Below are 13,741 nucleotides of genomic sequence, written 5' to 3'. Positions count from 1 at the left end.
TATAGTGTAGTTTAGTGTAGTATAGTACTGTGAGGCAGAGTGTAGTGTAGTTTAGTGTAGTATAGTGTAGTTTAGTGTAGTATAGTACTGTGAGGCAGAGTATAGTGTAGTTTAGTGTAGTATGGTGTAGTTTAGTGTAGTATAGTGTAGTATAGTACTGTGAGGCAGAGTGTAGTGTAGTTTAGTGTAGTATAGTGTAGTTTAGTGTAGTATAGTGTAGTATAGTACTGTGAGGCAGAGTATAGTGTAGTTTAGTGTAGTATGGTGTAGTTTAGTGTAGTATAGTGTAGTATAGTACTGTGAGGCAGAGTGTAGTGTAGTTTAGTGTAGTATAGTGTAGTTTAGTGTAGTATAGTGTAGTATAGTACTGTGAGGCAGAGTATAGTGTAGTTTAGTGTAGTATAGTGTAGTTTAGTGTAGTATAGTGTAGTATAGTACTGTGAAGCAGAGTATAATGTAATATAGTGTCGTGTAGTGTATTGTGATGTGGCTTAGTATAAAGACTGTATTAAGAGGACACACATTTTAATTTCCAGAAGCAACAGACAGCTGAAGATAAATGTTTTTTCTTAAAGCATATCTGTACATCTCTACAATACTGTACAATAAAACATCTGCTCCATCTTTGCACAAACATCAGCCATCTGGGCAGCTGCCCCCCAGAGTCTGGCTGAAAGCCCAGAAGGGGTTAAGGAGCTTAAAGAAAGAGGTTCAACTTAGTTTTTGCCTTATATAAAGTTGCTGTGAAAAAAAACATCAGCCATCAACTCAGACACACCAGACTCAAACCAGCATCCCTTAAATTGACTCCGCCCCTTCTCATGTTACAAACACTTTCCCTGAATAAGTAAACACCTGGTCCTCTGGAAGCTTCAGAAAACTCACAGCTTTATTCTTAACTGTTAAAAAGCTCTGACACTGGAGACTCCTTCCAAAAATCTGAAATAAAACATGACGTACTTTATGCTTTCTGTCTTTCAGTCGAACGTGTCTGCCTCCTTCGTTCATCACAGTGAGGCAGGCCTTCCAGTCTTTACCTTTCTCACGCAGGTCATGTTCAGGGTACGTCACCTGAGCCCACTCCAGAACTCTCTGGAACATCAACATTTACCTCAGAAGTGTCGATACACTACCAAGAAAAGAAACTTCCTCCATTTTGAGGAACATGTGGATCACTTAAAAACCCTAACTGTTTCTGATGATGTATGAAGGCTCTCCCTCATGGTCCAGTGTCTGTGTCGGGATGATCTTCTTCAACGTTTCGCTACTGAAAGAGCATTTCCCTCACAGCTCAACCAGAGGTGGGAAGTAACGGAGTACAAATACTTCTTTACTGTACTTCAGTAGATTTTTCTGGTATCAGTTTTTTACTCCACTATTTATTTTTCACTTTTTACTTTTACTCATTACATTTTTACACAAATATCTGAACTTTTTACTTCTTACATTTTCAAACCCGGCTCGGTACTTTAGTTTTAATTCATTGATTTGGTGAAATATTTTTAAAATTTTCACTGTGCGCCGATTTCAGCTGAACAACTGATTTCCTGTTACTGCGCGTCTTTTTCACTCCGCTGGTGTATAAAGTCCTGACCCTCACTCACCACAGATGTACACTAGTTTATGGAGATAAGAATCAGCAGGCAGAAGCAGTAAGAAGTTTGGGGTTAATGTGGATGAGACAGAGGGAGTCAGTGATGAGAACATGACTGAGAACAGACACATTCCTGATCATCATCATCTTTTCTCTGCTTGTGTTCTATATGTGGATCTTCAGCCTGGACACATTCATTAAGTAACAACATTTTTAATTCGTTTTGTATTAATATATATATATATATATATATATATTAATACAAAACGAATTAAAAATGTTGTTACTTAATGAATATATATATGTATGTATGTATGTATGTATGTATGTATGTATATATATGTATATTTGGCTGTCAAAATATTAAATCTAAATCTAAATTATTGTAAACGGCACTAAATTTTATTAACGCTATCAATTCAGCACGCATTTCTGTTTCACCATTTTTATAGAAAATGTAAATACATAAATAGATATAAAATATAGACAGATATAAAATAAATAAATAAACTCCAGATAAAAATATTTTTAATCAGTAAACTTTTGTTTTATTTCTGCGCCAAGTCTCAAATCAAACACCAAATCCACCATGTTTTACACAATTTACCCTCTGGGGGGCGTTTTGTGGGTTTTTCCCTCATAATGGCAACACAAACTTAAATTACTGTCTTTATTGATCGTACAGATAAAAACAATACATCATTCAAATCTGTAAAATGTCTATAATTTTATATATATAAACTTCCTGACTTGACTTGAAGAGGTGCAGTCTCTCCGGTGTCACCTCATTAACTGTCCGTGTGGAAACATAGCAAAGGCTCTTAATGATGTCCACACGTCTCTGCACTGTTATAGCCTTTATATTTAATCACTGTACATATGCTTACATACATATCACATGCTGTAAATATGATACATGTTTAACACCTCAAGCTGCCAGTTTTGGGCACCTGAGCAAGCACTTAACTCACTACTGCTCATTTAGTAAATGAGATCATTAAGAGTCGCTCGGGAGAAACACTTCCAACAGGAAGTGGCTATATCTCGCTATCTTTGTCTCTTTATTTTCTTTATCTAATTGTCTCTGTGTCTCTTTTAGTAAATGTCTCTGTCTCACTGTATATGTCTCTCTCTTGCTGTCTCTCTATTTGTTTCTCACTTTTTCTAAAGCTGTGTCTGTGTCTCTTTGTCTTTGTCTCTGTCTTTCCTGCTTATTTACATGTCTAACAAAGTTTTGAGTTTTGAAAGTAATGCCATTAGCGATCTATGATGAAAGACTTCCCTGGTTCGATTCTTACCTCTAGTTTCATATTGAACATTATAAGAAGTTTTTAAAAACAGAACAATAAAAGGTCATTAAAATTGGTTGCTGGTAAATCATGGTATATCAGTGGTGCAGGTGTTGGAGATGTGGTTCTTGTACCTGAGTCACTTCTCATAGACTTCGAGTAACTGAGAGAATGAACAGGAAGGAGAAGTTTTGACCCTCTACCATCATGATCTAAGAGACAACAGTGGTCTCTTAACTATAGAAAAACCAAGAGTCCAATAAGCAAAGCCTTGTTTGTCACCCCTCTGGTAGTGTAGTGGTTAGTAATGTGACCTCTGCTATCTGACTCACCCGGTTCAATTCCTACCCCTTAGCTCTCCTTTAAATTGTTTAAAAAGTTTTATAAAAGAACCAAAAAAGGTCCTAAAAATCAGATTTTTCAGGAGATCCTGTGGCTCAATTGAAAGAGCTTTACCTCTGGGTTGAGAGGTTGCTGGTTCAAACCCCAGCCAGGGCTCAAAGTTAAGTGGAAGGTTCCGGTGACCGTAGTGAGGAAGGTGTCAGAAATGGCTGCATCAAAGGTCAGATGTGGACAGTTTCAGAGGGCATATCCTGAACCAGGGGGGCAATATTCAGGCGTCTGCCCCCCTGGCATCTGAGAAGCTGAAAACAGGGGGTTATGAAGCAAAAACATCCAAAAAAGTTTCAACATAGGCTCCTGGCAGAAATGTATTTAATAACTTTTTCCCCTAAATGCAAAACTATCCCCCTCAATTTTTGAGTGAGGCTGTAACCCAGCAGGTCTTCACAGCCTTTGTTCACAGTCACCCACTCCATTGCTCACCACAAACTAATTTCCACACAACTCAACCAACATGGGGACAGGCCAGATTTGAACCAGCAACCTCTGAGCTCAGAGGCAAGGCTTTTACCACAAAGCCATCAAGTCCCACAACACACCTTCTTTTTTTTGGGGGGTTTATCCTTCGTTTCAGGCTTCAAAGCAAAAAATTCAGAAAGAAAGAAACACAGAAAGCAGGATTCGAACCCTGAACCCCACCAACAGCAAAATACCAGTCTTAACCCACTGAACCATCAGGAAGGACAAGCTGTGACAATTGTTAGAGCAGGTCTATCTTTTCTTTCAAACCATCAACACAAGAATATAATGCTAAAGACAGACTTAGGAAGCAAACCCATATCATGACTAGCAGGGACAACGCAGGATTTGAACCCCGCTTCACGCCATTAGCGAGGCACCAGCATTAACCCACTGAACCATCAGGAAGGACAAGCTGGGAAGCTTGTTTAGAGCAGGTCTATCTTTCTTTTCAACCCATTAAAAACAAAAAAAGGTCTATCTACCCATCTAATCATCAACAGAAGAATATAACGCTAAAGAAAGATTTAGGAAGCAGGAACATAACCAACATCGCAACTAGCAGGATTCAAACCCTGATCCTCACCATCAGCGAGGCACCAGCCTTAATCCGATCAACCATGGAAGAGATCAGACTGGGAAGCATGTTTAGATGAGGCACAAGGCTTAACCCACTGAGCGACCACTGCTGAAAAGCATGTGTGCTTTTTGGAGGGTTCATACTTTGTTTCATGCCAGCGCAGCATTTTTTTTTTTTTTTTTTTTTTTTTTTTGGTGGGGTTATCTTTCATTAAAGACCAGGAAATCAAGAAATTAATCCAACACAGAATTGAAATGTTTTCAGAGTGGACAAGGTCCAGAAGTTTTATTTACCAACACAGCAACCACCAGCTCGAGCAGGAATCAAACTCTCAAACTCATCCTCGTGGGGACCCTGACATTAACCCACTAGGCTATCACATCTATCTATCTATCTATCTATCTATCTATCTATCTATCTATCTATCTATCTATCTATCTATCTATCTATCTATCTATCTAATATGATGTGAGGTCCAGTTAACAGCTAAAACAGGTAGAAGTAATAACTACTTTTTACTTAAGTACATGTCTGAGCCAAAACTTCTTTACTTTCACTTATAAAAAAGTATAATCAGTACTTCAACTTTCACCCAAGTATTTTAAAACATGAGTATCTGTACTTCTACTTAAGTAAAGGATGTGTGTACTTTTGCCACCTCTGAGCTCAACGTGGTGTGGAGGTTAAGGCAGACTGCTGGGGCTGATTCTGAGGAGATGCTGATGAGCATTTATGTTGCCAGATTGACAGTAAACACTCATTCTATCCAAATCACCTGCGTATTACCTGTTGAAAAATTTTATCTGGAGAACTTTTTAGTGGCAAGACTTTCAGCAGTAGCCTTGATGGTATGAGCCGAGGGACAATCAGAGGTATCTTGGCTTCAGAGAGTGTGGATCTCTGAACAGGACATGGACAGATTCCTGATCTTCTTAACCTACGATCAGTTTCAGTATATACAATAGTCAGTACATGCTCCACATTACCACATTTCATTTCTGGAAAAATAAAGATAAAATGTGTAAAAATATATTGATGTTCCTCCTCACTTGTAAATGTAAATCTGCTTGGAGAGATACGGAAGAGATCACAGATGGAGAGAGAGAGAAAAAAACAAAAGTAAGTCTTTTTTTTTTTTTTACAGATGACAAGGTTTATTTTAAGTAACATTGATAGAGAGAAGCACTTGGCCAGAACCCTGCAGTGGAGATGATTAAGATGATGAGGACACATGAAGAGGAACCACAGCAACTTGACTCGTGGTCCTCAGCGTTTTCACACACTCAGGGCTCACAGCTGCACTCTTTCACTTCACCATAATATTTGAGTTTGCTGTTTTGTGTGTGTGTGTGTGTGTGTGTGTGTGTGTGTGTGTGTGTGTGTGTGGAGCAGCGGCTGGGATATCCTTTATCTCCAGATGATAAATTTGTCTGGGTAAGGTTCTTTACTCTGGTATTTCCCTCAGGACCTGAGATAAATATTTGGGATTGGAGAGACAGGGAAAAAAAATAAAAGGACTTTCACTGACTACAGTGAGAACTTCCCATAACTATGAGGACACTTCCTGTAGAGGTCCACCAGAGAAAGAACTCCATTTCAACAGCGAAATATAATGTGTAATAAATACAATAAAATGGTGTGTGTGTGTGTGTGTGAGATGTGTATATGGGTCTGTGTGTGTGTAGAATGTGTGAGGGTGTGTATGTATGTGTGTATGTGTATAAGTGGGATTTTGTGTGTGTGTGTGTGTGTGTGTGTGTGTGTGTGTGTGTGTGTAAGTGTGTAAGTAAGTTGTGTGTTTTTGCTTGTATTTGTATGAGTGAGGTTGTGTATGAGTATGTGTGAGATGTGTATATGGGTCTGTGTGTGTGTAGAGTGTGTGAGAGGTGTGTGTATGTATGTGTGTATGTGTATAAGTGGGGTTGTGTGTGTGTGTGTGTGTGTGTGTGTGTGTGTGTGTGTGTACAGTATGAAGTGTTGATCCTGTAACAGTTCCACTGTGCTGATGAATCCACTTTATGTGTGAATAAAATAAACTCTTACAGGTGAAATAAAGTGTTTGTGCAGCAGGGTGTTTGTGTCAGAGGGCAGTTATGGGGTAGGGGGTTGTGTTTACATAAGCGTTTAATGTGTTTACTTTCTGCATGTTTCTGCTGAAGCACCGAGTGTGATGAACAGCATCATAAACTCTGCCAGCCTTTACCTTCACAAGCTGAGTGTGTGTGTATGTGTGTGTATGTGTGTGTGTGTGTGTATGTGTGTGTGTGTGTGTGTGTGTGTGAGAGAGACAGAGAGGTTTCCATTTCTGGATAATACTTGCCCCTGTGTGAAGTGTGTCAGACCTGCACCTCATGATTAAACTATACAGGACACAGAGTAACATTGACAGAAAGAAACACACACACACACACACGCACACACGCGCACACACACACACACACACACACACACACACACACACACACACACACACACACACTCATGTGGAGCGAGTGCAGGACATGCCCCTGACAACCAATCGTTACTATGGTAACTGTTTTAGGACTCGGATTCGAATCTGAACTTTTCAGCTGAATTTTTATTAAAACTGAAAACACATCAAACAGGAAGTGCTGCAGTTAGCATTAAAGCTAACTATGCTAACAGGCTTAACATGATTTCACAAATCTCTGATACATTTACATACAAAAATAACATGAAAAACATACACGTGTGTGTGTGTGTGTGTGTGTTATGTTAAAATAAAAGCTCTGTCGGGCAGCGATGGACAGTAATGAAGTAAATGTAATTCGTTACTGTACTTAAGTCACTTTTTCGCATATCTACTGTAGCAAAGTGTTTCCATTCTGGAGATTTTTACTGTAAATTCACTACATTTTAAAGTCAAATATCTTTTTTACTCAACTACTGTTTTACTTTAACATGCTAAGTGCTAGCAGACTAATTAAAGGGAACTTTTGATCAACAATAATCAGCTACATTTACACACACACACACACACACACACACACACACACACACACACACACACACACACACACACACTAGTTCACTTTTCAATTGTTTTTAAACCAACAATTAACTATTAACTAGTTGTGAAGGATTTTGCACTCATGTATATAAACTGCGGTGGCCGAGAAGTGCAAAACACATGAACAAATCCGACAACAAAATAACAAATCCGTAAACAATTCAGACAAACCGGAAAAGGAAGGTATAGTTTTGTGAATGAAATACTTACTGATTATTGGACGAGACACAGGATACACAGGAGATTAAATCTTATAGCTTTGTTTCTTGTACATGTGTAAAGTTCTCCGTTTACTTTCAACTATTTTTTATTTCGATTAGTGCACCTTTAATTATAAGAAAATAACAGAAGTAAACATAAGCAAGCAAGGAGAAACTGTTGTATTCCTGTATATCTTAAATGACAGGTGTCTCATCCAATGATCAGTAAGTGTTTCATTCACACAATGTACCTCCCTCTCCAGTTTGTCTGAATTGTCCTTGTGTTTTCTGATTTGTTAATGTGTTTTGCACTTCTAGGCCAATGTAATAAACATCTATAAAGCAGACTTTAATACAGAATTAATACACTCCTAAGAAGAGAGTGAGAGATGGAGGAAGAGAAAGAGAGAGAGAGAGAGAGAGAGAGAGAGAGAGAGAGAGAGAGAGAGAGAGGGAGAGTTGGAAAGGGATAGAGAGAGAGATGAAGAGAGAGAAAGAGGGAGATGGAGAGAGAGAAAGAGAGAGAGAGAGAGATGGAGAGAGAGAGAGAGAGAGAGAGAGAGAGAGAGAGAGATGGAGAGAAATAGAGATGGAGAGAGAGAGATGGAGAGAGAGAGAGATTGAGAAAGAGAGAGAGAGAGATGGAGAGAGTAGGGACTTGCCGGATGCTGAGAGGAATATAAACAGGATGATGATGAACAGAAGCGAGTGCAGATGAGTGAATCATGGTGACTGTCCCTCATACTGAGATCTGTGTTTAAGCTGCAGAAGATCTGAAACACTGCGTGTAGATCATTTCATCATTTCAACAAAAAACAAACAGACTTTCATTATCCAGAAAATATGAACTTTTTATATCAGTGACATCAGTTTTGAGGAGGCAGAAAGAAATTACAGGAAAATAGTTAAGGGACATGAGGGGCAGGAAAGGAAGAGGAGGGGCGGGAGAGACAGGAAAGGGGCAGAAGGGGAAGAAAAGGGAGGGAAAATGGGCAGGGTAGGCAGAAAAGTAGCATGAGTGATGAGTGTGTGTGGAAATGTGTGTGTTCTGACTGTAAATGTGTGTTCAGTTCCACAGTTAAACCGAAGCTGCTGATTGGTTATTCTAATGCACTGTATGACATCATCTATAATCAGGATTGAAATCGAGTGTATAAGATGCGGAAGATTAAGAGGAAGAGGAAGCACACGCTCACCACACACTCAGGAAAAAGGAAAAGGAAGTAACCGAACAGGAAGTAGAACAACTTTTACAGACACTAAACCCCAGCTGGAGGCTTGTGATTGGCTGAGAGCTACATTAGGTGGGCGTGGTGTTCACAGCAGGGGGATGCTGACAGCCGTTCAGTGAGAGACGAGTGGCGAGACGTGATTGGCTGCTGAGGCTGCTGTAGCGACTGGCGGCCGAGCTCTTGCGTCGTGACGAGTGTGAGGTGTGTGTGTCCATGCTGGACTCCAGGCGGGTCAGGGCGAACAGGCTGCTCTGCCGGTTCCTCTGGAATCGGGCCGAGTTCAACTCCAGCTCATCTAAATGAGACAGGGTGATGAAGGGACACCAGCGGAACACTCGCTTAAAACCTGCACGGAACCTTCAATGGAACACAGAACAGCACAGAACAGGAACATGCATCAGAACAAGATATTAGAACACAGCATCAGAAAGTAGCTTGAGAAGACGGAATCAGAACAGGATATCATTTACACATCTGTGTGACTGAAGTAAAAGAGTCAGAGATACAGAGAGACATGCTGTTGAGGGTACAGTAGATGATGGGGTTGTAGACAGAAGGACAGAAGGACAGAAGGACCGAGAGACCTGCTGTTAAGGGTACAGTAGATGATGGGGTTGTAGACAGAAGGACAGAAGGACAGAAGGACAGAGAGACCTGCTGTTGAGGGTACAGTAGATGATGGGGTTGTAGACAGAAGGACAGAAGGACAGAGAGACCTGCTGTTGAGGGTACAGTAGATGATGGGGTTGTAGACGGTGGAGCTCATGGCGAGCCACATCACAGCCAGATAAACCTGCTGGATATATTTCCACTTGCGGATGTTGGGGTAAAGACCTGTGATGATGAAATAGATGTGATACGGCAACCAGCACAGAACAAAGGTCACCACCACCAACACCATCATCTTCACCACCTACACACACAAACACACACACACATACATGGGTTCACATTTTAACACCATAAACTCCTCTAATACTTCTGTGTGCATGTGTGCATGTGAGTGTGTGTGTGTGTGTGTGCGTGTGTGTGTGTTGTCACACAAGGTAATCAGATTCCTAAAAAGCTTACAAAAAATGGATGTGTGTGTGTGTGTGTCCTCACAATGTTGTGCCATGTCATGGACCTAAAAAGAGTACAAAAACATTTACAGTGTGTGTGTGTGTGTATGTGTGTGTATGTGTGTGTGTGTAATACAGATCACTATCCAGTGAGGCTTGTGTCACAACTGAAATAATTATTTAAGTGGGTGGAGAAAAACACACACACACACACACACACACACACACACCTTGCGTTTCGCCTGTAGCTGCTCCAGGTAGTTGTCAGAGGAGTTTCCTGCCATGCCGCCCCCCCACAGTGTGACTCCAACCAAGCTGTATGTAATCGCCATCACCACTAGAGGCAGCAGATACACCAACACAGATATGATGATGTGGTACCTGCAACACACACACACACACACACACACACACACATATGGTTTAGCTCTTTTTAATGTCCAAAATTAGCACTTATAAACAAATAAATACGAAAACTTTGAACACTACAATGTCCTCTAATTTCCTCATTTGCATATTGGATGTGCTTATTTTAGAGCATTGGCATGTATTTAGTGATATTAAAATTATTTAGTAGAATAACTGTGATGTTCACTGAAAAAACACTGTATTTTGTGAATTATGTATTATTAATCGTGTCAAAGTTTTTTCTACAGAAAAGAACAAATGAAAACCAAGTGAAAGAACTTGATCGGATGAGAATGTGTGTGTGTGTGTGTGTGTGTGTGTGTGTGTGTGTGTGTGTGTGTGTGTGTGTGTGTAGTACATGAACTCATCAGTTTTGTGGCGGGGCCAGTCCACGTAACACAGCGTTCTGTTGCGAATAGCTGTGGTCTTGGAGTAGAAGCAGAGCGGGAAGGCTAACACTACGGCCGCTCCCCACACACACACAATCACCAGTCTGGTCAAAGTGGCTGAGAAACGTGGTTTCAGAGGGTGGATGATCGCCATGTACCTGGAAAAACAGGAAGTGACATCACTCAGGATGTTTCTATTAAGAAGATGTAGCCCAGGCAGCGTTAGCTGTGTCTTCTCTCTGTGCCACATCACTGTCCACACTGCTGTAGAGTAAAGTTCATCACAGGATTGGTTCATGGTCAGGTGTCGCTACAGAGAGGATCATCCTCTTCTGATTCTCTTTATTACAGAAAAAAGACTCGGATTTAAACTGGGCTTAGATTTTGACCCAGACTTTGGCTCAGACTCAGGATCAGACTCAGGCTCAGGCTTGGACACAGGCTTAGACTCAGAATCAGACCCAGGCCCAGAATCAGACTCAGACAAAGGCTTAGGTTTAGACTTAAATCAGACTCATTCTCATGTTAAGACTCAGATATAATAATAGTCTGTTATTCCTGTTCATATTATTATTATTATTATTAGAACATTTTTCATACGCTTCCAATATAGCTCATTATATGAACATTTTTCCTGTGTGTGTGTGTGTGTGTGTGTGTGTGTGTGTGTGTGTGTGTGTGTGTGTGTGTGTGTGTGAGAGAGAGAGGTGTGTGTGTGTGTGTGTGTGTGTGTGTGTGTGTGTGTGTGTGTGTGTGTGTGTGTGTGTGTGAGAGAGAGAGGGGTATGTGTGTGTGTGTGTGTGTGTGTGTGTGTGTGTGTGTGTGTGTGTGTTTAAGGAAAGTGCTCACCACCATACAGCTGGACTACATCACTTTAACACACTTTACTTGGAAACAATGGAAAGAAAGGTCATACAACAATCCACTGCACTCAGTCATTCACTGTGTGTGTGTGTGTGTGTGTGTGTGTGTGTGTGTTTCACCCTCAGGGTTTTTCTTACTTCTATTTTGATGATACCCAGAGAGCATCACTGCTTGCTGTCTTATCATATCTGTGTGTGTGTGTGTGTGTGTGTGTGTGTGTGTGTGTGTCTGTGTGTGTGTAAAAATTATTATAAATTATATTTTTCTCATCATGTAGTGAACACACACACACACACACACACACACACACACACACAGGACACATATTGTAGTCTATTTGTAAATAATTGTACATAATGAATAGATGTTGTGTAATAAATGGACATTTGGTGGCACCCAGATGAGGATGATGTTCCCTCTTGAGTCTGGTTCCTCTCAAAGTTTCTTCTGCATCTCAGGGAGTTTTTCCTTCACCACAGTCTCCACTGACTTGTTCATCAGGGACAAACTTACACTTATAAACAACATCTTAATTTTTATCTCCACATTATCTGTGTAAAGCTGCTCTGCTCTACCCACTCACTCACTCACCCACACACACACCACTCACTCACACACACCACTCACCCACTCACCCACACACACCACTCACTCACTCACTCACTCACTCACTCACTCACTCACTCATTCACTCATCCATTCACTCACCCACTCACTCATCCATCCACTCACTCACTCACTCACTCACTAACTCACTCACTCACTCACCCACAAACACCACTCACTCACACACACCACTCACTCACTCACCACTCACCCACACACCACTCACTCACACACACCACTCACCCATCCATCCACTCACTCACTCACTCACTCACCCACACCACTCACTCACTCACCACTCACTCATCCATCCACTCACCCACTCACTCATCCATCCACTCACCCACACACACACCACTCACTCACTCACTCACTCACTCACTCACCACTCACTCACACACACCACTCACTCACACACCACCACTCACACACACCACTCACTCACCACTCACTCACTCACCCACACACCACTCACCCACTCACTCATCCATCCGCTCACTCACTCACTCATCCATCCACTCACTCACTCACCCACACACACACCACTCACTCACTCCTCACTCACTCACTCACACACACCACTCACTCACTCACTCCTCACTCACTCACCACTCACTCACTCACCCACACACCACTCACTCACACACACCACTCACCCACTCACTCATCCATCCACTAACTCACTCACTCACTCACCCACACCACTCACTCACTCACTCACTCATCCATCCACTCACCCACTCACTCATCCATCCACTCACTCACTCACCCACACACACTCACTCACTCCTCACTCACTCACTCCTCACTCACTTACTCACTCACACACACCACTCACTCACACACCACTCACCCACTCACTCACCCACACACACCACTCACTCACTCATCCATCCACTCACCCACTCACTCACACCCACCACTCACTCACACACACACCACCACTCACTCACTCACTCACTCATTTACTCACTCATCCATCCACTCACCCACGCACTCATCCATCCACTCACTCACTCACTCACCCACACACACACTCACCCACTCACTCACTTACTCACTCACTCACTCACCCACACACACCATTTACTCACACACACCACTCACCCACTCACTCACTCACTCACTCACTCACCACTCACCCACACACCACTCACTCACACACCACTCACCCACTCACTCACTCACCCACACAACACTCACTCACTCATCCATCCACTCACCCACTCACCCACACACACCACTCACCCACACACACCACTCACTCACTCATTCATCCACTCACTCACTCACCCACACACACCACTCACTCACACACACCACTTACCCACACACACCACTCACTCACTCATTCATCCACTCACTCACTCACCCACACACCACTCACTCACACACCACTCACCCACACACACCACTCACTCACTCATCCATCCACTCACCCACTCACTCACTCACCCACCCACACCACTCACCCACACACACACACTCACTCACTCATCCATCCACTCACCCACTCACTCACTTACCCACACACACCACTCACCCACACACACCACTCACCCACTCATCCATCCACTCACTCACTCACTCACTCACCCACCCACACACACCACTCATCCACTCATT

The 13,741-nt window shown here is 42.0% G+C and overlaps 1 protein-coding gene across 2 annotated transcripts in view; it reads right to left on the bottom strand.

The window, feature by feature from the left end:
- Positions 1-8,388: 8,388 nt before the first annotated feature.
- Positions 8,389-13,741, bottom strand: part of LOC124398661 (neuromedin-K receptor) — an 8,764-nt gene continuing 3,411 nt past the window's right edge. Inside the window, exons 2-5 of one of the 2 annotated variants that reach the window (XM_046868895.1) lie at positions 10,615-10,803; positions 10,079-10,229; positions 9,504-9,700; positions 8,389-9,144 (exon numbers count right to left, since the gene is read on the bottom strand). In XM_046868895.1, the coding sequence (XP_046724851.1) occupies positions 8,856-9,144; positions 9,504-9,700; positions 10,079-10,229; positions 10,615-10,803 (826 nt within the window). In that variant the 3' untranslated portion in view covers positions 8,389-8,855. The remainder of the gene's footprint in view (positions 9,145-9,503; positions 9,701-10,078; positions 10,230-10,614; positions 10,804-13,741) is intronic. The other variant, XM_046868896.1, reaches the window with a different exon arrangement.

Source organism: Silurus meridionalis, chromosome 16 (genome assembly GCF_014805685.1).
Source record: "Silurus meridionalis isolate SWU-2019-XX chromosome 16, ASM1480568v1, whole genome shotgun sequence".
NCBI lineage: Eukaryota > Metazoa > Chordata > Actinopteri > Siluriformes > Siluridae > Silurus > Silurus meridionalis.
The sequence above is the reverse complement of the archived record's forward strand: the minus strand, read 5'-3'. Positions and strand labels throughout refer to the sequence as shown.